The 27,122-nt window shown below is 47.9% G+C and overlaps 1 protein-coding gene across 2 annotated transcripts in view; it reads left to right on the top strand.

Annotated features, from left to right (window-relative positions):
• KPNB1 (karyopherin subunit beta 1) overlaps positions 1–27,122 on the top strand; it is a 122,929-nt gene that overhangs the window by 14,570 nt on the left and 81,237 nt on the right. Inside the window, exons 5-7 of one of the 2 annotated variants that reach the window (XM_030220636.1) lie at positions 4,020–4,172; positions 17,373–17,377; positions 23,502–23,556. In XM_030220636.1, coding sequence (XP_030076496.1) covers positions 4,020–4,172; positions 17,373–17,377; positions 23,502–23,556 — 213 coding nt within the window. Of the gene's footprint in view, positions 1–4,019; positions 4,173–17,372; positions 17,378–23,497; positions 23,557–27,122 lie in introns of those variants that run through there. The other variant, XM_030220635.1, reaches the window with a different exon arrangement.

Here is a 27,122-nt window from a genome sequence, read left to right as displayed (position 1 = left end):
TAAGGGCCAGGCGGTCCACTCCTCGTACAGACCTCGCTTCCGTGAAGCTAGAAGGTACCACCCGGGGCGTTCTGCTGGGTTCACTTCACGTGCCCATGGTCAGCAGAGGAACTCCTTTCGCTCGGACAAGCGTCCCGCAGCCGGTGGCTCAAGACCAGGAGTTCAGGGGAGACCCTCTCAATGATGGTGCGCCGGCCCTCTCCTCGATGCCTGTCATCGGAGGACGGCTTTCCCTCTTTGTCGAGGAGTGGGCCAAGGTTTCCTCAGATCAGTGGGTTCTGGACCTGATCAGAGATGGATACAGAATAGAATTCAACGCCCCAGTAAGAGACGTGTTTGTGGAGTCCCGATGCGGTTCTGCCGTCAAACGGGCGGCGGTGGAGGAGACTTTACAAGGTCTGATTCAGTTAGGGGCAGTGACCCCGGTGCCTCCCGCCGAGCAAGGCTGCGGTCGATACTCCATCTACTTTGTGGTGCCGCGAAAAGGTGGGTCCTTTCGCCCTATTCTGGACTTAAAAGAAGTGAACAAGTCCCTGAGAGTGCGGCATTTCCAAATGGAATCCCTGCGCTCCGTCATTGCGGCGGTACAGCCAGGAGAGTTTCTCACGTCTCTGGACCTGAAAGAAGCTTACTTGCACATACCGATTTGGCCCCCGCACCAGAAGTTTCTGAGGTTTGTGGTATTGGGAAAACATTTCCAGTTCAGGGCCTTGCCGTTTGGCCTCGCCACAGCTCCCCGAACCTTTTCGAAGGTAATGGTGGTAGTAGCTGCTTTTCTCAGGCGAGAAGGTATCAGGGTTCACCCGTACCTAGACGACTGGCTCATCAGAGCAGACTCTGCAACAGAGAGCTTACAAGCTACAGCCAGAGTGGTCTCAGTACTGCAATCTCTAGGCTGGGTCGTCAATATGGCCAAAAGTCACCTGTCCCCTTCACAATCTCTAGAGTTTTTGGGGGCCAGGTTCGACACAGTCTCGGGCTATGTGTTCCTACCCGAGCTAAGGCGGTGCAAGCTTCAGAATCAGGTCCGTCTGCTCCTGAGGATGCCCCGCCCGCGAGCTTGGGACATTGTCCAGCTGCTGGGATCGATGACAGCCACGATGGAAGTGGTACCCTGGGCGAGAGCGCACCTGAGACCTCTACAGTATTCCCTACTCCGGAGATGGTCTCCTATTTCTCAGGATTACCAATGCAGACTTACTTGGTCTCTGTGGCCCGACTCAGCATGGAGTGGTGGCTCTCGGACACATGCTGCGGCGAGGAATGCCGCTGACGCTCCCCGTTTGGTGCCTGGTGGTAACAGATGCCAGCCTGAAGGGCTGGGGCGCCCACTGCAAGGGGAAGCATGCCCAGGGTCTATGGACACCCGAGGAGTCGGAGTGGTCCATCAACCGCCTAGAGTTGAAAGCGGTGTTTCAGGCGCTTCTGGCCTTTCAAGTGACCCTGGAAGGATTGGCTGTCAGAGTGATGTCGGACAACACGACAATGGTGGCCTATATAAATCGACAAGGCGGAACAAGGTGCAGAGCACTAGTTGCGCAGGCCGAACTGATTTGCCACTGGGCCGAGCTGCATCTTCAGTGTCTCTCGGCAGCTCATATTGCAGGTCAGAGCAATGTGCAGGCCGATTATCTGAGCAGGCATCAGATCGATCCAGCAGAATGGAATCTGGCAGACGAAGTATTCCTGCAGATCTGTGCCAAATGGGGCAAGCCCGTGATGGATCTAATGGCGACAAGTGCCAATACCAAAGTCCCGTGCTTCTTCAGCAGACGGAGAGATCCTCGCTCGGCGGGGTTGGATGCCTTGGCTCAACCCTGGCCTCCGGGTCTACTTTATGTGTTTCCCCCATGGCCCTTGATAGGGCGCCTGCTCTTGCGGATTCGGCTGCACCCAGGAGAAGTGGTCCTCATCGCCCCGGATTGGCCAAGGAGACCTTGGTATGCAGACCTCCGACAGATGCTCCTGGAGGCTCCTCTGCCGTTACCTCTGGTACCGAACCTGTTGACTCAGGGACCGGTAGCCATGGAGGATGCCGGCCGCTTTGGTCTTACGGCATGGCTATTGAGAGGGCGCAATTGAGGGATAAAGGTTATTCCAATAAAGTTATTTCCACTCTCCTGCAAGCCCGCAAGCGGTCCACTTCCGTGGCTTATGCCAGGATTTGGTGCCTGTTTGAGTCTTGGTGTGCTTCCAGAGCCATTGTTCCAATGCGGGCTCCTGTCTCGCCGATTCTGGACTTTTTGCAGGAAGGTGTACAAAAAGGCTTGGCCTAATTCCCTGCGGGTGCAGGTGGCAGCGTTGGCCTCCCTTCGTGGTAAGGTGGAAGGCGTGTCTTTGGCTGCTCACCCAGATGTGGCACGGTTTCTTAGAGGGGTGCTTCGGCTCCGACCTCCAGTGCGAGCACCCTGTCCAGCTTGGAACCTGGGGCTAGTTTTGAAAACCCTGCAGGCATCTCCTTTTGAGCCGCTTCGGCGAGCATCGGAGAAAGATTTGACACTGAAGGCCGTTTTTCTGGTGGCCATTACCTCGGCGAGACGGGTGTCAGAGCTCCAGGCGCTGTCCTGTAGAGACCCATTTCTGCAATTTTCAGAGTCTGGAGTCACGGTTCGGACCGTGCCTTCCTTTATGCCTAAGGTGGTGTCAGCCTTTCATCTAAACCAGCCTATTTTCTTGCCCTCTTTTTCAGAGGAAGAGTTTCCAGAATCTTTTGGGCAGCTGCACCTTTTGGATGTGCGCAGGACTCTGCTGCAGTATCTGCGAGTTACTAACTCTTTCGGGACTTCTGATCATCTGTTTGTTTTGCTATCTGGTTCTCGCAGAGGGTCTCCAGCGTCTAAAGCCACTATTGCCCGCTGGCTCAAAGAAACTATCTTTTCAGCTTATCTGCTGGCCGGCAGGGTTCCGCCTGTAGCCTTTAAGGCACATTCTACTAGAGCGATTTCTTCCTCTTGGGATGAAACTGGAGCAATCTCTCTTCAAGAGATATGCAGTGCAGCAACATGGGCTTCTAAGCTCTCCTTTGCCCGACATTACAGGCTGGCTGTGGCTGCCAGGAGGGATGCGTGTTTTGATGCACAAGTGCTAGCGCGTGGTGTGGCTTGTTCCCACCCTATCTAGGGATTGCTTTGTTACATCCCATACGTAATGGCTTCATCTGCTTGATGACAAGGAAGGGAAAATTAGGTTCTTACCTTGGTAATTTTCTTTCCTTTAGTCATAGCAGATGAAGCCATGAGCCCTCCCTGTATGATTGTCTGTATGCTGTGAATCTGTTTTTCAGGTTCTGTTCTAATTTCCTGAAGTTCCTTCCTTGGGAGAAAGTTGGAAAACAATCTTCAGGATTCATGTTCAGTTTAAATTTAGGAGGATGTGTTCATTCCCTCCAGGAGGCGCGTGTGTTCCCCTCCACTTCTACAATAAGGAGGATGAGTTTATTCCCTCCAGGAGGATGTGCATTCCCTCCTTTGAGTTCATGCCCTTGTGATGGGCCATCGTTCGCTGTGAGGAAAGCTCTTGTGATTCCCATTGCGGTTTGCCATACTGCTTTGGAAGCTTCAAATACTGAAGAGGCAGTGGAGCTAGCTGGCCAAGAGGGCACTGTGAAAGTTTGAGTGCTCTCTATCTCCCCTGCTGGTTGATGGACATAACCCATACGTAATGGCTTCATCTGCTATGACTAAAGGAAAGAAAATTACCAAGGTAAGAACCTAATTTTCCCATTTACCATGAGCTCCAGGCTTCCCTTTGTTAATGATTGCTATGGTTGTTCTTGACTTGTGCGTAGCAGTGGTATATTGATCTCATCTGGAGAGTGAGCCTGGGGGGCCTCTGTGCTTAATCAGGCCATATTGTTTGGAAAAGAAAATATAAACTTTATTTTTTTTAAACATCTCCTGAACATTGTGAGCCACTGGTCTAGGTGATGGTCTTTATCATAACTTATCAGACAGTATGGAACTTGGTTTACTAGTATATAAATAGGCACAACAGCACCTTCAATTACCTCTTGTTGGCAGGATCCAGAGCAACTACAGGACAAATCCAATGAGATTTTGACAGCTATTATCCAAGGGATGAGGAAAGAAGAGCCCAGTAACAATGTGAAGCTGGCTGCTACCAATGCACTCCTGAACTCTTTAGAATTTACTAAAGCCAACTTTGACAAAGAGGTAAGTTGCAAGAGGGTGTAATTCAATTGGGCATGGGAGGTGGGTTGGATCTGCCAATGTCCTGGTCTGTGATGAGAAACCATGCACCACGCTGACAGCTGTTTGATGCATACTGTTTAAGTACCTGAGATCTGGGCAGTAGTTCCAATGTTGTGTGCCCCAGCTAATATGATTACTCCATTGTAACTGAACTTTTGAACATAAGCATTCTGTGCTGCTCCATGGAGTCTAGCGTCCAGCAATGTGAAGTTATCAGGAAATCTTGGGGGGGGGGGGGGGGGGGGTAGGGGAAAGTGTTTAGATTGGGTAGGGGGATGGTTTTTGTAAGGTGAAGAGCACATGGGTCAATATCTTCAATATTTTTTATTATTTTGGCTGATCATCTCTAATGGGCTAGTCTTGAAAAGTGACTAGAGACATTGTTTTGTATTAGGTATACAGCAGCTCTTGTGGTGGTCTGCAGTTTCTGTTTCTCAAAACTAAATAAAGATTAATTTAAAAATAGCTTCTATAGTTAGCCAGGTAAGTGGCAGACACATCCAAGTCTAATTTCTGAGTGTGAGCAACATGGAATGGACCTTCCTGTTATGATATGCTGGGTTCTTCCAATTGACTGGCCAATTTAGGTTTGCATACATGCAGTCTATGGATTATGACAAAACTGTGAATCTTTTTCTCAAATACATCCTATCTTGCCTTTCAGCATTTGGAAGTCTGATGTCCCACTCAAATCCCCAAAATGTAGAAATTAGTATTCTTACTGCTGTGAAAAGGCAAAAGCATTAATTTGTATTCCAGTTCCTCAGTTCCTGGAATCAACTTCTTCAGTACTGCTATTTCCTAGTCAAAGGGAATATACCTCTGTAATATTGATTGTACGTAGTTAAAAACTTCTCTCCAGTACCCCTGGATCTTAATACAGGACCACCAGATATGTATATAGGTACTGTATTCCGTACAACCCCTCCAGCTCATTGAGCTCTTGGTTATCTCGTACAATTTGTCTAGAGTTACCAACGCATTAAATTCTTCAGGGCATTTTCAGTCACCAAGAAAGCATTTGCTATTTTATGGGCCCTTGGGCATCTGATTTCCTATTCTGATTCATCCAGAGCATCTGGGAGATCTTGTCCCAGGTTCACATATATGTTCTCCTCTTAAGCAGCCGATGAGATTACTTTCTTAATAACTCATTTAAGTAATAGTTTCTCAAAAGCACTTAGGTCATCTCCAATTTGCACCAAGGGATTTCCCAATTTCAAAACATTCTTAACCTGTAGATAAGGAAACAGGTCCCCCAAAACCAGGGAGAATTTGAGTCTGCAGATCTCCAAAGGGGAAAAATATAACCACCCTGAATGAATTTGTCCAAAATATACAAGGCCTGAGGTTTCCCAGCAGTGAAAGAGCCCCCCCCCCCCCCCTTCCTTCCTGGTTGAAATACTTTCTAACATCTAAGGGGAGCCAAATAAGATCTATTCTTATCTCCCATGAGGCCCTGATGCACAACCCCAGACCTGAATAGTAGCTTTAGTGAACGGATTAACCAGATCATTTTTCCCCTCATTAATCCTACCCAAGGTGAATGCTGCAAGGGTATCCCAAACTCCCATGGAAACCTTACCTTTGCTCCACTTGCACCCATAGTTTGTTGATTCCTTGCCACCAATATACTTCTTAAGTTGTGTTGTGTAATACTAGGTTAGGAACCCCTAATCCACTCTCCTGCCTTGATAAAAACAACTTTCCATTATGTAACTTCCCACTCCTGTGGGATAGTTTGTGGTCATCAACCAGCAGGTGGAGATACAGAACTAAAAACTGAGCTGAGACATGTCTTGGGCATCCAGTCCAGCCTCTTGGTATTTTCTGTCTACAGCAGGTGGACACACTTTTCAGTCTCTGATTCTGAGCGATTTGCTTCTGGTCCAGTTGGTCAGCTGGTTTCCGGTTGAGCTTTGCCAGTGGCTTGAGTCTCCAGAGTCATCTGAGGTCATCAGATCTTTCTGCCCTGTGAATTTACTTCTTCCCTCCCTTCACCTCTCCCCTGTTTAGTGTGGAGCTCTCCTTTTCTAGCGTAACCTTAAAAAGGAAGAGGTTTGCTGAAGAATGGGGGACAGAGTATCAGTCCTGAGTGCCTCTTATCTGTGGTAAGACTTGTGCAGACCTGACTTGGGGAAAGCAGCAGGCAGTGGTAAATCTAAAGTTTGACTCAACTGCTTGGAGGGTTGCAAGTTCAGCTTGGTACAGGGTAGGGAACCTGACTGAACGCTTGGGACACATGCTGCATTTGTGACAGTCTGGGGTGAATGACAACTCCTGCAGAGGCAGTTAAGCGGTGTTCCTGCTGTGGGACCTGCTGGCTGGTGTTGGGGCATTGCAGTGCATGAAAGTTGGGAATCCCATGGAATGCGGAGTAAATGGTCAACGGCGGCACATTTTCGGATTTGGCGCAGCATCTGAATATGCCGGGGTCTACGGACTGTCCAGCAGAGCTGATGTGCAGTTTAATGTAGGAGAGCATGGGAACAAGTGCCATTTTGTTTGGTATTGATTGGCATTGAGGAGCAGCCTCTGATCACACATGGAACTCAGCTGCCATTTTTAAGCTGCATCAGAATCTTTTCTTTTTTTTTTTTTTTTTTAAGTTCATATTGGTCTTACACAAGGCCTATTTACTGAAGCAGAGACAGTTGAGATTTGTTGTAAGGTGCTTGTTTCTTGCTCTGCTGTCCTTCTGGCTCTTAAGATCTCGTATAGACCTTGAGGAGTGTCATATGAGGCTTTCTGCTTCTCTAATGTGTCCTTGGTCTATTCAGAGGTGCTATCGTTGAAGGAGCTGTTAGAGGAGGGAGAGCACCTGAAGAGGGGGATGTTTTGAGAGTACTGAAGTGGTTCATAAAGAGGAGCTCAGTACTTATTTCTGAGGCACTGGCAGTGCTTTCCATTGAGGAGCCTTCTGCTTTGGCATCAGTTCTATCTTCGATCATGGGGGGGGGGGGGGTGGCTTGTAGGTCCTCCTAAGGCCTTGCCGATGCATCTAGACATTCAGGACCTGATTTATCAGAATAGGCCTCACCAGAGGCAGGGCTGAGTGGGGAAGAGCCATGGCTTCTGGAGGAAAAAGAAATTGCAGCTTTCCGGGCTGCACTTGTTTATGGTGGTGACTAAGACCACCTTTCCAGTGGATAGGAAGCTAGAAGATTCACTGAAACAATCCTTTTTGGCCTCTTGCACCTTTTAAGTGACTGTGCAGCTCATTTGTGGCAAAGAGCATGCCAGAAGCATTAGCAATTGGCAACACAAGATGGCACCCAGCTGGTATGTGAGAATGAAAAGTAATAACATAATAGTGAGCAAAGTTCTATAAAGCATGAAACCAAATTGAAAATTTATTATCATGGTTTTCACACCAACCCCAAAACACCCACTGACACCCAGCCACTGAACTGTGTACAACTTATGGTGGCCTGTTGTCTGGACTCTTATGACTCTAGGCCATCTTGGTAAGATGAGCATACACAAGAATCCCAACCCCGACCCAGGCTATTGTTAGGCTAGAACCGAATTGTGATACTCTGGATCTATTCAGTACTGCACTTGTCCTGTGTGAAAGCTTGTAAAGTCCAAACAGACAAAGAATTGTCATCTTGGGGTAACATAGGTAGCCCATGCCTCCCATAACATTAAGGCATATAGCCTATTTCTCCAGTACCAAAAAGAGGGAGGCACATCTTGCAGCCAGTGAGTAAAGATACACTTATTTCCCAATGCATAAGCTTTACTAAGAAATATATAAAAGTCTTATCAGAAATCTCATAAGCTTTCCACATAGCCAAGAGAACCCCCTTCCAAAGAAAAAAACTATACATTTCTATGGATTGTCCTCCAAAAAGCCTAGATACCACTACAGCTCCAGGAAGCGTGCAAAAAGGTATTCCCGCACCCATCCCGCTATGAAGTGTGCGGTATCAACTCTCTCCTAGAGTTCAGCGCTAAAACCCTGCTTTGGGATAGCCTTTATCAATCTGGGACAGTCCACATCTTCCAGGTCATACCCATGATCTCTGCTCCATGTGACCTTGAGACGACCATATCCCCCAAGGAGAGACCAAAGCCTTAGGCTAGATACTGAGACCTGTCCAAAACATCCTCTTGTAAAAATTCCCTAAGCCTCTTACCTACACTATATGTAAGATCTAAGCTGGCATAATAATCTTTGCATTGGAGAAAATCTTTGCTGTAATTTTATTCATTACAGAAATGCTCAAGCAAAGCAATACCTAAGTTTGGCCATTTCCAAGAGTCCAGACTCCATTCCTGGCTTGAAATCCACATTGCCCCTTTTTGTTTGGTGATGAATTGGATAAGTTGGTACATAGTTTGGGGGATACGAAGGTCCCTCACCTTTCAGAAGATAGGCCTAGGTTGGCTGGTTGGGGCTCTCCATTTGGCCAGGGTTGAGTGCCTGATTTTTTGCTGTTTTTGGTCTGGCAGGGGGGCTCAGGCCCAGAAGTCTTTTTTTTTTTTTTCCAGAGGATGCAGTCCTTTTTGAGGTTCCCACCATGGGGGCTGGGATACGGCGCCTCTTTACAGTCCCCTTTCCGTCCTTCCCCATGAAGGTGCAAGGGCCCCTCCTCTGATTGCAGTGGGAGCTCGGCTGTCATAGTTTCTTCAGAGGTGGGCCCAGGTTACTACCGACAAGTGGGTGTTAAGGTTATTCGAGATGGGTACGCCTTAGCATTTATGCAGCCTCTTTCAGACTCCTTTCTGGAGTCTCTGCCGTTCTCGCCTCAAGGCAGGTGTGGTATGGGACCTTCGGGTTATTTAGTACCTCCTTCAGAAGTCAGACAGGACCGTTATTCCATTTACATTATGGTCCCAAAGAAAGAGGGTTCTTTTCATCCGATATTAGATCTCAAGGCAGTCAATCATACCCTCAGTCTCCAGTTTTTGGATGGAGACCCTTCGGTCAGTGATTACCATATGGTCAGGAGAGTTTCTGACTGTATTAGAATTAAGAGGCTTATTTGCACGTTCCAATCCGGTCCATTCACCAGAGGTTCCTTTGGTTTGCGATTCCGGGCCAGCACTTTCAGATTTGAGCGCTTCCGTTTGGTCTGGCCACGGCTTTTCACATGTTACCAAGGTCAAGGTGGTGGTGGCAGCAGCAGTAATGCTCAGGAAGGAGTGCATTTTGGTCCATCCGTACTTAGGCTAATTCAGGCAAAATCGTATCGGGAGAGTTTGCTGGTCACGGCTCGAGTGGTCCAGTTCTTACAGTCCCTTGGCTGGGTGGTCAACACTGCCAAGAGCCATCTGGTGCCCTCGCATTCCCTGGAGTACTTGGGAGTGTCTTTCTACATGGCACAGGGCTGGTTCTTCCTCTGAGCAGAGTTCTCAAGTTACAATCTCAGGTTCAGGGGTGGTTGTGCATGGACGTCCCCTGTGCTTTGGATTATCTACAAGTGCTGGGGTCCATGGCAGCAATGGTAGAATTAGTGCCATGGGCCAGGGCACACATGAGGCCTCTACAAGCTTCTCTCCTGTCCAGATGGACTTCCTTCTGGTGAGGTTGCCTCTTCAGACCCAGCAGTGCAGCAGGCAGCTGCGTATGGGCAACCTCGCCAAGGGGATGCCACTGGACACATCCCAGTGAATAGTGGTGACGACGGATGTCTGCCTCAAGGACTGGGGGAGCCCACTACAAGACTACGGTGGTGGCTCATGTCAATCGCCAAGGGGAATGAGAAGTCGCCAGGTGGAACAAGAATCTGCGAAGCTCATGGCTTGGGTGGAATGTCACCTGACCACCATCTCAGCCTCTCATGTAGCGGGAGTGGAGAACGTCCATGCGGATTTTCTCAGCAGTCACAACCTCGATCCAGGGGAATGGTCCCTAGGTCTGCATGCATTTCAATTGATAGTGGATCAGTAGGGATTTCCCCTCATGGATCTTTTCACCACAAGCCTCAACACAAAGGTGTCCTGCTTCAGTTGCAGAAGGGATAGATGCTCTTCTTAGCAGTGGCCTCACAGTCTTCTCAGTGTTCCCCCGTGACCTGTCTTGAGACGGCTCATTCAGAAGATCGATGCACACAGAGGTCCGGTGATTCTCGTGGCCCTGGAATGGCCTTTCGGACCCTGGTACGCAGACCTCATGAGTCTTCTGTCTACTCCCCATCTTCAACTTCCGGTTCAGGGCGACCTTCTGGTCCAAGGTCCGATTCTTCATCCAGACTCCGCTCAACCCGGCTCAATTTTTTTTTTTGTTGTCTTACGATCTGGCTCTTGAACGAGCTTGTTTGAAGAGGGTTACTCTTGGGTGACTTCTGCCATGCTTCGGTCACGCCGTTGGTCATCGTCTCTGAATTATATTAGAACTTTAGTGAGTTTTTGAGGCATGGTATGTGGATCGAGGCATCTATCCTCTTCGTGCTTCTTTGGCGGAGATGCTGGAACTTTTACAGGTTGGATTTGATAAAGGCTTTTGTCTTGCTTTTGGGGTTGAGTGCAGGATAAGTCGCTGGCTAGTCATCGTTTTTTGAAGGGGGTTGGTCTCCGTCCTCTAGCTAGGGCCCTTTCTGGATTGGGATCTCAATTTGGTGCTGTCGGTCCTCACAGGGCCTCTGTATGAACAGTTGTCTTCCTGTTCCCTTAAGGATTTAATGCTCAATACAGTATTTCTGGTAGCCATTGCTTCGGCTAGATGAATATCGAAGTTGCAAGCCGCCTTCTGCAGATCTCCTCTTTTTTTTTTTTGGAATTTTCTAAGGAACGATTTTTTTGTCTGGTGTCTTCATTTCTTCCTAAAGTTGTTTTTGTGTGTTCATCTTTCTGTGGTTCTGCCAGTCCTGCGCTCTTCGGTTCAGAAGACCAGAGGAAGTTCCAAACTCTGGATATTAAGAGGGTTCGTAAGCACTATCTTAAGGTTACGGAGGATTTCTGGCGCTTGGACCGCCTGTTTGTGCTTATTGGAGGTTCTCGTAAGGGTTTGGCGGAGTGGAGGAGTAGCCTAGTGGTTAGTGCAGTGGTCTTTGATCCTGGGGAACTGAGTTGGATTCCCACTGCAGCTCCTTGTGACTGGGCAAGTCACTTAACCCTCCATTGCCCCTGGTACAAAATAAATACCTGAATATATGTAAACCGCTTTGAATGTAGTTGCAAAAAAACCTCAGGTGGTATATCAAGTCCCATTTCCCTTTCCCTTTATAAAACCACTATTTCTAGGTGACTTAAGGAAATGATAGCTTCCGCTTACCTGCATGTTGGGAAATCTGTGCTGGAGGGTGTCAAGGCCCACTCCACTAGGAGGCAAGCAGCTTCTTGGGCGGAGAGATTTTTGGTGCCACCTGCAGACATTTGTGAGGCGGCAACTTGGGCTTCCTTGCATTCCTTTTCTAAGCATTACAGACTAGATGTACATGTCAGGAAGCAGTCTTTGCAACTAGGGTCCTCATGGCTGGGTTCCTGGGGTCCCTCCCTTAAGTTTACTGCTTTACTTCCCATCAGTCCAATCCTGGGCCGGTTTGGAGGGACGTTAAGGAAGGAGAAATTAGATCTTATCTGCTAATAAGTATATCTGCTCAGTGTAAGGCCTTGATGTTGGGGTTCCTTTGTTTTGAATCAAGGGATCCAAAGTTAAGAACAAACAAGGGTAATAGGCAGCCCTGTCTCGTGCCTCGATATGAGAAAGGTGGGGGAGGAAGAGTATACAATGCTCAGTATCCCATATGCATTTAAAACCCCAAACAAAAAATAAATACCCAGTCACATCTACTTAAACTGCCCTTTTGTGGCAAGTGGCTGTTTAGATGTCTCAGTAGCTTGGAAGAACTGGGGTAAACTAAGCAGCAGTTGTTGGAGGATAAGCCAAAAGCCTCTGGTTGTCTGTCTTCAGGGGGCTCTTGGTCTGTTTCAAGATGGCAGACAGTACTGGCCTGACAGCATTATGGTAAGGAAGGTATCTCTTTCAAGCATTTCAATATCCCTTTTGTGCAAACAGGAAGTCCTCTGTCAGCTACAGCGCTTAATGCCTCCAGTGGGAGGATGTCTTTAGGAGGTGTGGGCCAAAATTATGTCGGGCCATTGGGTTCTGGATTTAATTGCAGAATGTTATAGTTGGGAGTTCTGCCCAGTTGCTTTTGCAGTCTCCTTGTCGAAAGGGAACCAAGGCAGTCCAAGTTGACTACCATAGGTTCCTTGCTGGTTCTCCAGGCTGAAGAGAGAAGGCACTTTTTGTCTGGTCTTAGATCTCAAGGTCTAAACCACTGCCTCAGTGTTCTGCGTTCCCATGGAGACACTAAGAACAGTCATAGCCTTGGTTCAAGTGGGAGAATTTCTCACTACCCTCAGTCTCAAGAAGAGGTGTACTTGGCAGTTGAAAGGGCTCAGTTGACACGAAAACATTATTCTGATTCTGTCATTACTACCTTGCCTCAGGCTTGGAAACACTACATCCATGACACATGTAGAGCTTCTGTCCTTTCACAGAGAACGAAGAGGCTCTTTATTCTTCCTTGAAGCTTCTCGGTGTGTATAGTCCTCATTTGATATCTGGAAGTCACATGTGCTTTAATTTCCTTTCAGGGAAGCAGGCTTCTCAGGCCTTGCAGGCTCATTGTATAAGTCATACAGCGACATTGTGTCCATTTCCCGATTGTTGTCCAGTACTACCCTTTTCCGGCATATATTTGCAAGGCAGCGATGTGGTTGGCACTGCATACCTTTTTGCCAAGCACTACAGGATGGATGTTGTGGTATGCTCAGAAGCCGATTTTGGTCCATGGGGCGGCAGTGGCCTCAGGATCCCACCCACTCTAGGGATTATTTTTGAACATCCCACAGGTTTTGGTCTAGTGGGAAGCTATGTAATGGAAGGAGAACTTTAGTCCATACCTGGATTTTCTTCCCATTAGTCTCTTCCACTATTCCAGAGGCCCTCCCAAGGGTTAGTCGGTGCAAAGTAATGGGTCAAATAACTCACCTTGCATGGTGCTTCCTGTATATCTCTTGTTCTGTACAAGTTGTCCAGAAATTAGGTCCACACGTTTGCTTGTCTGGGTGGTGGTAGGTTAGTGAGTTTTTTAAGGTTAAGGGTGTGTATGTGTGCTGAGTTTGTCCTTACTGCTTGTCTATGTAGTAGTAGTAGTAACTAAATACTGAGGAGCTGGACTAGATGCAAAGATGTTTCGGCTCAGTTATCTATCTCCACCTGCTGGTTGAACAGAACTATCCCACAGGTTCTTCTCGCTCTCTCACGCGCTCTTTCTTCTCATTAATTTGATATCTATACCCAATAGGAACACGGAAGGTTGCATCGGTGCTATCCAGTGATTGCTCCAGGATGAGGGCTTAGTGACAGCAAAGGTATTAGAAAAAGCATTTACTGCATTTCTGTATCTTGCAAAGCCCCCAAGTCCTCCCTAATTTGCCCAATTTTTAGCCAAAATTCTCTGGTCAGACTTTCTAGCATGACACCTCTCTAATTTCTTTAGCTTCTAGCATTGTCAAACTTCTTTAGCTTGCCTCGCTTTCTTCTTTGCACAGGCTAGCCCTTTTAGCTCACCCTGTAGAACAGCTTTCAAGCATTCCCAAATTTTGTGGTGAGTATTCATTTGGATTGTTATGCAGATACTATATTACTCCCTCCAGGTGCTCCACTGTTTTAGTATCTCACAACATATCTCATTGAGATGCCAATACCTCAGCCCAGAAGGCTCAGCATCTAGATGGAAATTCCACCCAAACTAGTGTGTGGTCTGTCCAGGTAATAGATTCATCTCTACCTGCCCATCCTTCATCAACACTAAGGTTAATTCTGGAATAAGATTTATGGACTTTAGCAAAAAAAAAAAGTATAGCCTTCTCTCCTTCTGCACATATTGAAGGTGTTCAGTGTATCCTGAAAGATTCGCAGGTCCCTTTGTTTTTTTCTTTCGGACATCCAGTTCTCCCCCTTGAATTATCTAATCTTGGGTCAGGGGTCAAATTAGTTTTCTCCTCCACAATTGGCTTTCCTTCCCAAACGTCCAAGATTTTTTGGAGCAGGCTGATAAACCCCCCTTCCTCAGCGACCCTCCAGACCGGTCAAGACGCGTGGGTTATGTCCTCCTACCAGCAGAGGGAGACTGAGAAAACACTAAGCTTTTGAAGCCTGTATATATAACCTGTGCAGAACCTCCACTAGCCAGTATTTTCTCAGTCTCAGCAGAGGTAGCAGTTGACAGCCTGTGCAGTCTCCAATAATCTGGTGAGGTAGTTTGTCATTGGGTCGTAGGATTTTTTCCTTCCAAACTTTATTCTGTTGCAGTACCCTGTACGTGTGTGTGTAAAAAAAAAAAAAAAAAAAAAAAAAAAGTGCTTTGGGGCCCTGGGTCTGGTGGGGCCCAGTTTTTCCCCCTGGGGTGTTACACCTATGTTTGGGTCCCTCCCCCTGTGCTGCTCTCTCTTTCTGTTTGCTTGGCAGCTTTGTGCCTCGGCTGCTTTCTCAGTATTGTAGCCTTGAGTGCCTTACAATTTCCAGCTGCCAGAGTTGGAGTACTGTGCCTTTAAGGGCATTTATTTCTTTATTTTCAGCGGACCGAACGGGGGTTTTGATTCCTTGCTGGAACGAGAGAGCAGCGCTTTCTCCAGTGCTTTTGCAGTGTGAGTGAGTTTTTGGTTTGGCGCGTTTGCGGAACAGCTTTTCCCTTCCCTCGTGGTTTATGGCGGCCCAGCTCCTCCGATGTCGCGCGTGCTCGTGGCGAGGGGTAGAGGCGCCAGACGCTCAGTGTAGCTTTGCGGTGCACCTATAAAGGTGGCTGCGGCACCCCCCGACTTGACCGCGGAGGGATCGATGGTGTCGGGAGTCTCCGGGTCAGCGGGAGCGTAGGCAGGGCCGCTGTCAGCGGGAACAGTTTCGGCGGGAACAGCCGCCATCTTGAGTCTGACGCGGCCCGTGGAGCCGGCTGGTTTGGGCCTGCGGCCTCCGTTTTTGGCACAAAAGGGCCTAATGACGGTCCAGGAATGGTGGGCTTTCCTCCAGATTTTGTCTGGACGCGGTATCAGGCCTGGAGATCGGGACCCCCCCCTCCCCCCCCCCAATTGGAAGAGGGGGCTATTTCCGTCTTGGCTGAGAGACCACGGTTAGAGTGGTCAGAGGACAGGCAATGTTTTTCTCCTGTAGCTGCAGAAGCTGCGCTTAGTGATCTGGGGGAGTCAGATGGAATTGACGGCTCTCAGGAGCAGGATTGTTGGATTCCTGGAGAGGATCCTTCAGTAGTGCGGATTTTCCATAGAGATGAGCTGTCAGAACTCATAGATCAGGTGTCGTCCTCCCTTCAGTTTGGTCCTGAGGTGGCTTTGGGGGAAACTGTCCAGGATCCGTTGGTGAAGGGCATTCAGCGTCAGGCGTGATCCTTCCCTATGAACAAGGATCTCCGGGAGATGATTTGTCAGGAATGGGATTTGCCGTGTAAGGTGGCAAAGGCAATGGCGAGGCTTTATCCCCTCCCTCAGGACGATAGGGATTCCTTTAAGGCTCCCACGGTAGATGCAGTAGTGACGGCAGTAATTATAGCTACGGCTATCCCGGTTGATGGAGGAACGGCCCTCCGTGATCCTCAGGATAGGAAGTTGGGATCTTTTCTCAAGCGTAGTTTTGTTTTGTCGGCTCTAGCCCTGCAGGCCTCGGTTTGTGGGGTCTGGTAGCTCGGGCATGTTTTCGTTGGGCCGAGAAGCTCCTGGATGATTCGGTAGATGTTGGTTCTTCTGGGGGTCAGGAGTTAGCCGACTTGGACATGGGTTCATCCTTTTGTCTGAGGCTTTTATGATTTGTTGCCTACTTCAGACAAAAAATATGGCTATGGTTGTGGGTCTCTGCCACTTAAGGGAGCTATGCTCTTTGGAGAAGATTTGGACAAGTTAGTGTGAGGTCTTAGTGATACCAAGGTTCTATGGCTTCCAGATTTTCGGCTCAAGGCAGGGGCCAGAACTAGTTCCTCTCTGGGACGGTTTAGGGAGGCTCAGCGGTATAGGCCGGGCAGATCAAGTGGGACCTACCCCTAGCGGTCTGTTTGTCCAATTTAGATTGTAAGCTCTGTTGAGCAGGGACTGTCTTTTCATGTTAATTTGTACAGCGCTGCATAAGTCTAGTAGTGCTATAGAAATGTTTAATAGAAGTAGGACCTCTAGGGGTCGTTTTCTCCAGCGCACACAGTTCTTTCGTGAGAGTCGTCGCGGAGGGCGTGGCTTTTCCGCGGGAGGTTAGTATTCAGGCCACAATTCCCAATGAAGGTGTGCGGGCTCAGGCGCTGGTGCATGTTGGGGCTCGGCTGAGTCTGTTTTACCAGAGTTGGGCCCAAATCAGGTCAGATCAGTGGGTTCTCAAGGTGTTTCGAGGCGGATGTGCGCTGGAATTCGAAAGCTGTTCTCCCGAAGTGTTTCTGGAATGCCTCTGTCGGTCTTGGAGCAGAGGGCAGCAGTGAGGGACACTCTGCGGTGGCTGCTCGCGTTGGGAGCCTTGGTTCCTGTTCCTTCAGATCAGCAACGCTCAGGGTGCTATTTGATCTATTTTGTGGTCCACAAGAAAGAGGACACTTTTCGTCCCATTTTAGATCTCAAAAGGGTCAATGCGGCACTCAAGGTGCCCTCTTTCCGGATGGAGACGTTGCGGTCGGTCACTGGTGCGGTCAGGAAAGGAGAGTTTCTCACTTCCCTGGATTTGACGGAAGCTTATCTTCACTTTCCTTTGTGCAGCCTTTTGGTTCCAAGTTACAGGGTCCGATTCGTCGGTTCCTTGCAGAGAAGGCGCCGACGGCCCGTACTTATCGTCAGGTCCTGGGCCTGATGGCGGCGACCATAGAGGTAGTTCCGTGGGCCAGGGCGCACATGCGTCAGGTACAGTCAGCTCTGCTCAGTCGTTGGTCCCCTCTGTCGCAGGACTTGGAAATGTGTTGTCCACTGTCGGTGGCCCCTCGTCTCAGTCTCCGCTGGTGGCTCAGTCCGCGCAATTTGGGAAAGGAATGCCGTTGGAGTCCCCACGGGGGCTGGTAATGGTCACGGATGCCAGTCTGCAAGGTTGGGGGGCACATTGTCTCAGTCAGGTAGCTCAAGGCCGGTGGTCTCGGGCAGAAGCAGAGTGGTCCATCAACCGGCTGGAAACTCGGGCCATTCGGGTGGCGCGCCAGGCCTTGACGTCGGTGGTTCGCCACAAGGCAGTCCGAGTGCTCTGTGACAATGCCATGGCAGTAGCATATGTCAACCGTCAAGGGGGGAACAAAGAGCCTTGGCGGCGCAGTTGAACTCATCTTCAGGCTCTCTTGGCAGCGCATGTGGCCGGGGTAGGTCACATAGATGCAGATTATCTCAGCAGGCACACTCTAGATCCCAGAGAGTGGTCTTTTCTTCGGTCAGTGTTCCAGTGAGTTGTGTCGGTCTGGGGACTTTCGGTGATCTTAGCGCAACGGCTCGCTATGCGCAAGTTCAGAGATTTTTTTTTTTCAGTCGCTGAAGAGACCCTTGAGCGGAGGAAATCGACACTCTTCTGTTGCCTTGGCTTCGGGAGTGACTGTATGTGTTTCCTCTGTGGCTGTTAGTCGGTCGAGTAATATAGCGCATCGAACATCACTCCGGTCGGGTGATTCTGGTAGCTTCGGATTGGCAGCGTCGACCATGGTATGGAGACCTGGTGCGGTTGGCAGGGGCGGCGGCCCTGCCTTTGTTGGGATCAGTTCTGTGTCAAGGCCCGATAATCATGCCGGATCCGGCTCGGTTTTCGCTTATGGTTTGGCTCTTGAGCGGCACAAGTTGAAGAAGAAGGGGCTTTCGTCCAGTGGCTTTGCTACGATGTTGAGTTGCCGTAGACGATCCACTTCCTTGGTGTATGTCCGGGTTTGGAGAATCTTTGAGCACTGGTGTGAAGACCATCGAGTTCGGCCGTTTCACTCTTCGGTGGCGGAAGTTTTGGAATTTTTGCACGATGGTGTTGATAGAGGTCTGGCCTTGTCTACACTGAAGGTTCAGGTGGCAGCTTTGTCATGTTTTCGTGGGAAGCTTCAGTGAAAGTCCTTCGCGTCTGTGCCTGAGGTAGTGCGTTTTTGTGAAGGGTGTTAAGTTGCTGCGTCCGCCTCAGTGACGGATGGTGCCTCCGTGGGATTTGAAGCTAGTTTGGATGCTTGATCAGGCCTCCGTTTGTGCCTCTGGTATCGGCATCTTGTAAGGATTTATCTTTAAAAGCGGTCTTGTTGGTGGCGATTACTTCAGCACGGAGTGTTTCAGAGCTTCAGGCTTTGTCTTTTAGGGAACCATTTTTGTCCTTTCTGAGGGAAAGGTTTCGTTGCGGACGGTGCTTTCCTTTTTTGCCCAAGGTGGTTTCCGAGTTCCATGTTAATCAGGTCATCTCTCTGCCAGTGTTGGGTGATATGGCTGGAGATTCGGAGCAGCGTGGTATTGCCAAGCTGGGATGTCAGGAGAGTTTGAGTTGTTATCTCTCTGGAACTCAGGACTTCAGAGCCTCTGACCGTTTGTTCGTTCTTCATGGTGGCCCAAAGAAGGGTGCAGCGGCTCCTAAGGTGACCATAGCACGGTGGTTGAAGGAGGCGGTTGCATCTGCTTACTTGGTGAAGGGTCCTGTGGTGCCTAGGGGCTGGTCTGCTCATTCCACTAGGGGAAGGGCAGCCTCGTGGGCGGAGAATAGTATGATTCTCTGTTAGATATTTGTCGGGCTGCGGTTTGGTTTTCGTTGCATTCCTTGTGAAGCATTATAGGATTCCTGTGCATGCAAAGGACGAGGTGCGCTTTGGGGCGCAGTTTTGACCTCTGGCCTTAGTAGGTCCCTCCCATAAGTTAGTTACTGCTCTGGTACGTCCCACGTGTCTTGACCGGTCTGGAGGGTCGCTGAGGAAGGTGAAATTAGATCTTACCTGCTAATTTTCTTTCCTCTAGACCCTCCAGACCGGTCAAGAGCCCGCCCTGTCTGTATTGGAGGCCAGGAGGTGTATTTGTTGGATAATTCTTGGCTGCTGTAATTGTTGTTTCTCTAATTGCAGACTGTTTATTTCTGTTTTGTGATAGGAGTCCGGGACAGGTGGGGCTCTTCTTTGATAGTCCCCTGTAGAAGCCCAACTGTTTTATCAAAGGCAAAGGAACATGTTTCCGTAAGAGCAAGCGGAAGATGTTTCTTGTTTTTGCAGTTTACTGTGACCACGTACAGGGTTGCTAGTTGTTGTTAGTGTTTTTTGTTTCTCTGCTTTGTCAGGGGTATACTGGCTAGTGGAGGTTCTGCACAGGTTATATATACAGGCTTCAAAAGCTTAGTGTTTTCTCAGTCTCCCTCTGCTGGTAGGAGGACATAACCCACGCGTCTTGACCGGTCCTGGAGGGTCTAGAGGAAAGAAAATGAGCAGGTAAGATCTAATTTCACCTTTATTACTATTGGGAGTATATAAAGTAGCCAATGCCATTTTGAGTCCCATTAATTGTACCAGCCCAAATTTACCACCTTCCGTTAGGATCCTTATAGTCCTATAAAGTTGTCACCTGGAGGTCTCCCCCCAGCAGAACGCCCACTCTCCCCCGTTTCTGTTTTCCTCCGTATTAGAGGCTAATAGAATTCAAAACCTTTTTTTTTTTTTTTTTTTTGCGCTGCAATAAATGCTCATGCAGGGGACTCGAGATGTGTTTCCTGTATAAAAGTAATTCCCACTTCTCAGCCTCTGCAGCTCTTTCCATAACAGTTCTCTTGTGTGGCGAGTTCAACCCCAGCACATTAATAGCCCAGTCTTAACCCAATCCCTTATCCAGGCTGCAGTGCTCCTTTCCCATACCTCCCCAAACAAAAGAAGCACAAAAGGGCCTTAGAGACTGGTTTTTTTGTTTAATAGACCAGACACAAGCAAAAAAGCGATTCTCCCCTCCATACCTGAGGTCGCAGTGGCGGCAGGCTTGGCTCGGTGTCCCGCCCTTCTCTGACGACATTTTTTCTTTCTGTGAGGGCGGGGCACTGAGAGGGAAGGGAATACTGGAGGCGACCTGACGTAAGCTCATTAGCATACGGTTACGAACCCAGCCAGCCATCCAGGGATGCAGATTGACCAATTATTATATAGAGAGATGGGCTGTGTTTTGGCATGTCCACGCCTACATCAGGGGTAATACTGATTAAACTCTTGATGTACACAGATGTTAAAAAAGCAATTGCATATGAAGTCCAATTATGTAATGTCACCTCAACATGTTGTTTAAGAGTGAAAGCAAACAATAAGTGACTGCAAAAGTATGGTGTGGCCAAATCTGATTTTGCCATGGTTATCCATCAGTAAATTAAGTCTATCAACTCCACAATGCCTACTCACAAATCTGTGTAGCCCATATGTAATGCAGTAACCGGAAAATCTCCTGCCATCTCTACCTCCCACTAGTTCATAACTTCCCGTGTAAAGAGCCAGACTTTAAGTGCTCTTAAAATTCCCCTGTTGTACCCTCCCACTAACTAACTACATATTCCCCACGGCATAGCATAGTTTAATATCCTCATCCATCCAGAGAACCCCTTTTGCCCCCAGCTCACTCATCTGATATCAATTTGTTCATATAGCACATCAAATTATTGCATGTCCTCCACATTTCCCTGTTCATTCACCCCACATATTTGAGGATAATCCCCTCACAGTTAACCATCTCTTTTTTGTATTAAAAAAACCTCAGTTGTCTAGTGTAGGTTGACTCTGGCTTAATTGTTCCTTCAGTGGAATTGCTGGCTGTACCCACTTCTGGTGATGCTGCAAATCATTCTTGGTTCACTGCCATCTGAATTTAACAAGCTTTTATTTAGCTGACAGGCCATTCTGTCTGCATTCCCTTTAGCCAAACTTGCCAAAGTTTGTTAGGAGATGCCACCTTTTAAAGCTTTTGTTCTATTGTGACCAGTAGGCCAAAGGGAAACAACCAACAGTATCTTATATTTTGTGTGCACAAAATGGCTAGGTCATTTTTTAACCTCCTCCATTGAAGGGTGGTGTTAGATAAATTATTAAAAGCTTCCATCTTAACGATTGTCCCAAGTCATCCTGCCATCTGACCCTGACTTATGCTTTCTGGAGGAACAGTTCATTGTCACGGAAGTTATGTATACAAACAACAATGTCTCTGGATAGTTCGTTTGCAGGCCCAAAGCTCTGTGCACTCTGTTTCCTCTGAAATGGGAGATGAGGGCTTCTCCAATTTTGAAAATATCCTTTGAGCTGTTGCACTACTGGCTTCTGACTCGGAGAACCCTCCCACTTATTCAGACATTGTTTTTGTCTGAATCTGTTCTCTAGGTTATCCACTCAGCTCAGAAGCTCTTGAACTGTTTGCTGCAGACAATATGTTTCTTCTGCACAGACGCAATAACATCCTTCTCTCCAATGTCTTTCAACCTCTTTCATGCGTCTGCTTAATTCCACAAGGTCTGCTGTAATGTCCTTCTCCGCCTCTTTCCGTTTGCCTCAAAGGGTTTGAAACTCAAACTTAAAGTTGCCAGCCCACACTCAGATTCTTTTTTTTTTTTTTTTTTAACATATTTTATTAAAGGTTTTCAAATACAACAGAAAAGTATACACAAAAGCAAACAACACATAACAAAAAGAATGAAAAAAAAACCCCATGGCTTCCAAGTGCAAATACATATACGTTCCAGGACAATACCTAGAGGCCAAGATCAAGTAGTGCTACGAGATGCCTGACAAAATAAGTCTAGGCGAGCCCAGGTCTTCAAGACAGACTGCACTCTGTGATGCTTATGGGCAAGAAGTGCTTCATATTTTCGGATCACACATACGTAACTCCACCATTCGTTATAATTCAGATGCACATTATTTTTCCAATGTGTAACAATTAAATGCAAAGCGACAGCTAACAGAATATTAAACAGTTTCTTATCTGACTCAAGAAGGGAAATAGTAGGGGAAGAGGCACGCAGTATCACAACCTCATAGGAGATTGCTGCAGTCTCAGGCAGATGAAAAATACACAATTTCACCCAAATAAGTCTCCAGTATGCTCTAACGTTTTTGTAGGAAAAACCATATGCGCCAAGGATCCATCTTGTCTCCTGACAAGACCAACATTTGAAGGTAGTAGTCTTAGTAATCCTTGCTACTCAGCAGGGGTCCAGTAGGCTCGTGAAATACAAAATGAGGACTGGGATATCGCTGCCGACCTAGTTGGGCGCATGGAGTCAATCCAAAAGGTGCACCAGTCAATTCTGACGCATCAAAATGTAAATCTTGTTCCCAGGACTGCCGCAGCTAGTGACAGTGTCCACGTATAGATTCTGAAGTTTTTTATATAATAGGGATGCCTTCTTACTGCGGAAGCAATGGCGAGGCAGGAAGAGATAAAATCCGAAGGGGCAGTTGTAATAGAAGCGGATACTTGAAAAGACAAAATATAGTTAGAGATGCCCCTCATGAATCAGAATCTATTACTGGAACATCATATAAAACAGACAAAGCATGAGGAGATAACAGATTACCAGCAATGTACAAATGAGAGAGCAACCATACACCCTTTCCCATCCCCATCAGCCACTGTCTTTTGAGGCTATGAATGCTACCTTCATTCTCTGAAGTCCTCTGCATACTCCTGCTGCGCCACCATGTTACCACTGTAGGGATATTCTACACCACAACATGCACCTCTCACTAGCAGCTGCTCGCTATTATGGTTGTGTTCTGAATTCTACTTTTTCTGGCCCCCCCCCCCCCCCAATTGCTCCAGTGGTAGCACACCCCATGGATAGAATGAGTAGAAAAATAAACTGTTGGATCGCTTACAACAAGGTATTCTGTGGCTCCGATTCAAGTTATGTCTTGCATGATGTCACTGGAAGTCGCTTTAAACTTGGCTGTACTATTAGATATGTGTTCTCTGGCAGCAAATTGCACAGCCTATTTCACTGACTGAAAAACATCAAAGGCTTCTTTCAAATCGGCACTTACAGGTCTCTGTAGCTTTTTCCAGTCTTTCCTGCATTGCCACTCGAGTACATTCCCTGACATTACCGCTTCTTTTCACAAGTTAATGATCTTTTAAGTGCTGTGTCCAATTCTTGCCAAAACCTTGGGAAAGGAGTAGTATTTCAGGTGGCTTTGTGCTGCTTTACCTTTAGAGGTGCATAGCTCACTCACCAGTAACTTTTGTAACTTAATTTTTGTAATCTGATTTTTTTTCCAAGTGTTCAGGGGACACTAAAGAACAGAAATGTGAAAGGCTCTTGGGGCTGTGAAGACAGGAACAGAACTACCTGTGTTCAAAAATGATCTGGCAGTACAATATTCTAATTTTCTCTTTCTTCTTTGCAGTCAGAAAGGCACTTATTATGCAGGTAGTTTGTGAAGCAACTCAGTGTCCTGATACAAGGGTAAGTCTTATGGAAGAATCCAATATTCCTTGAAGGGCAAATGAATGCACTTTAATGTGGAGAGTACTGATGTGATGGTTTGTCCTATAAAATTGATGTGATAAGATTTTATAAGATAATGTTTACTGCCAATTGTGTTTATCGGGGTACTGATATGGCCTCTGAACTATCTGGGGCATAAGTGAGCAATTATGAACTGGTTGAGTGGGAGGCAGAGTAGTGGTAATTGGTGTTCACCCTGAGGAAATGGGCATTAGCAGTGGAGTGGCTACAGGGACCTTGTCTCTGTCTAGTTCTTTTCAGTGCTTTTCTAAGCAGTACTGCAAAAGAGCTATTGAGGCTTGCATTTTTACAGATGATAAAATAATGCACAGGTTAAATGCCCTGGGGTGTGCAAACTTGGGGGGGGGGGGGGGGGGATGCTAGAGCAGATGCACATAAGGCTTAAAAGAATGATCTAGTTTGGCAACCAAGATTAATGATAAAATACAGGATTGTTTTGGGGCTGCAAGAAACTCAAGAGAGCAGTACCATATAGTCAGTGAAAGTTTGTGGATAGGATAAGAGTGGAGTTAGTGTTTGATATTAAGGTCGCCAAAGAGGTAGATAGTGATAGCAGAAGTCAGGATGGCTTGGGTACATAGGGAGGGGAATAGCCAGCAGGAAAAGGATCCAATCTCATTTGATGTCCTGTCCAGTTCACATTGATTCACCAATTGTTTTTTGGCGAATCAATTCAAAATTTGTTTTGGGAAAAATCAGACTTCCACATCCTTCCTGCCATCACCCAAGACTCTGCTGCTTTTTTTAGAACAGCGGTGGCAAAAGAAGCTATACTTAGCACGGAACCAGACTCTCTATTGGTGCAGGGCTCTGTTCCGGAACGGAAGTGACATCCAAGGGATTGGACTAGCAGTTGTGTTAATGGAGTGTCCAGCCTTCTGGTGAGTTTAGCTTTTTTGCCTCTACTGTGGCTCATCTAGAGAAGTGGCAGGGGTGTCGGGGTGGAGAGAAGGAGGGGGGACAGAAGAGGCAGACACTGTACTGGGAACAGGCTGGATGGAAAGGGGGAGGATGAGAGACAGGTCCTAGGGGAGTAAGGACGAGGGGAGGGGGGACAGGAGGGAAGGAGGAATAAGGGGATATGCTGAACATGAGGCATAGGGACATAGAGATGTGATGCCTGGACATGGGGAGGGGGGGTAGGGACACAGTGCTGCTGGACAGGAAACGTTTAAGGATATGGAGGGGGAGAAGGGAGAACTACAATCTCAGGTAGGATGGGGTGGGAGGAAATTACATGAGTCAATAACTGATGTCAGAAGATGCACAAGATAAAGATACAGAGGGGGGGAAGATGCTCAACATGGCAAAGAAGATAGGGGCAGAGGGAGTTGAATGATGGACGTGGATAGAGAAGAATGCCAAATGGACCAGGAGATTCTGGCAAGAGTTAAGAGAAGACAGAGGAAAGTGGAAACCAGAAACTGGGACCAACATGATTACAAAGAATTAAGACCAAAGGTAAAACTCAGACCAGACGAAGGTAAAATTAACCTTATTTTCTATTTATTGGTATAGCCTTTAACTAACTGATTGGAATTGAAAAATCGATTCATAAGAGTGAATTGAATCCCATTTTGGCTGAAACAGACATCAGAGCTTCCAAACTGAGTGAGACTCCAAATGGGATCACAGTCTAGGGTAGGCTCTCAATTAGAGAGCTGCATGGGAGGGCGGGGATAACTGGATTCCTGCGAGTACTTTAGGGATCCCATGGGGATGGACTTAGATCCCCGCGGAAGTGCCCTCCCGGCACATACCTCGAGCAGCCTGGTGGTCTAGTGGCTTCGGGGCAGGAACGATCCCCACTCTTTTCCTGCCTGCTGCTGCGGTGCTGATTCTCTTCTCTCTGCTCTTTTAAAATGGCTGCCGAGATTTCCAGCAGCGGCTTTGCTAGACTTCCACGGATTGCAAGGCTGCTGCTGGAAGTCTCTGTAGCCATTTTTAAAGAGAGGAGAGGATAAGCGCCGTGGTACCAGGGCAGGAAAGAGTGGGGATCTTTTCTGCCCCGAAGAAGCCATTAGACCACTAGGCTGCCTCAAACTATGTGCTTGGGGGGGGGGGGGGGGGCACACCCATGGTCGAAGGGTAGGTGGATGGAGGTCAGGAAGGTAGAAGGGTGAGTTTGTTTACCCTTCCTCGTGCCGCCATCATCGCTGTACACTCTGAGCGAACCTATGAGCTGCTGCATCCACGTTCTTTATTGTTGGTGGCATATTTATTTAATCTCCCTTATATTTTCAACATGCCGGCTTGTGCAGCATAAGGATTTACACAGAGGAAAGTATAATGACGGAATAACTTTTCATAGGTAGAGTAGTAATTAGTTATAAATTGTAATCCAATGTTTCCTTGTCATCAAGCAGATGAAGCCATTACAGATGGGTTGTGTCCATCAACCAGCAGAGGGAGATAGAGAGCACACTTTTTTCAGTGCCTCATACCAGCTTGCTCCACTGCCTCTCTTCAGTATCTCCCCTAGCAGAGTGGCTGCAGCTTCTTCGAGCTCCATCTAAAATCTGCCTGGAGGTTGCTCCTGTGCTTTTGCCAGTTGTTAGCATGGGTTGTGGAGGCTATAGCAGCTTCACTTTGAAGGCACATAGGTTCGCCCTTTCCCTGCCTTACCCATACCTCCATGGATGTGGACACATTGCTTGGCTTTCCCTGTCCTCCCACCAACAGTGGATGCAGGCACATAGGTCGTCCTTTCCCTGCCTTTCCCACTCACCTGAGCCTCCGGAGTTCTATTACCTCTGCTTTCCTCACAGCGTTTAAAAAAAAAAAAAAAAAAAGTCGTGTCGTGCTTAGGACACTGGAACAGAGGTTTTTCCTTGCCTTTTTTCTGTGGGACCAGAGCTGTGATACTTGGTCCAGTGAGGTAAGAGTGTTTTCTGACTCCTCCGGGGTGGGCCCGCGATCTGAGCGATTTTGGCACGAACCGCCATTTTGAATTTTACCGCCGTTTTCAGCGATGGCTGCGGAGACAGTAAAGCGCTGTTCCAAGTGTGGCAAGCACAGATCAGCAGCGGGGCTCTGTAAATGTGCTGTACCAGACATTAGAGCTGGCCCGAGCATGGCGAGCAACGATTCTTCGCGCTCTGAGCTGGCAGCGGGTGCCATTTTGAATTTACCACATGGCGCGACCTCCGCTGAGACGGAGAGTCCTGAGTCCGGGGGTGAGGCCTTGGAGTGAGGCTGATAAGGGAAGCTACTAGCCCCGCAGAGGATCTGGGTGCCCAGGGTGAGTTTTTTCTCCCCTGATTTTCTTATTAATGCATAAAGCATACATGCTTAAGAGCTCTCCCACCAAAGCCCGGCATGGGCCTCTTCTAATGCCCCCCCCCCCCCCCCTGTGGATTCTAGCCTGGGTATGCCCTCTGAGGCGTTATTCCCTGATAATTGGCAGAATATGAAGCGCAGAAGGGCTCATTCCCCTTCAGAGAGTGCTGCACCTCCATTTTCCTCCCCCCCCCCGCCCCCCCCTCTGGTCGGGCTGGCGAGGA

Source organism: Microcaecilia unicolor, chromosome 12 (genome assembly GCF_901765095.1).
Source record: "Microcaecilia unicolor chromosome 12, aMicUni1.1, whole genome shotgun sequence".
In the NCBI taxonomy this organism is placed as follows: Eukaryota; Metazoa; Chordata; class Amphibia; order Gymnophiona; family Siphonopidae; genus Microcaecilia; species Microcaecilia unicolor.
This window is presented reverse-complemented; position numbering and strand designations above follow the sequence as displayed.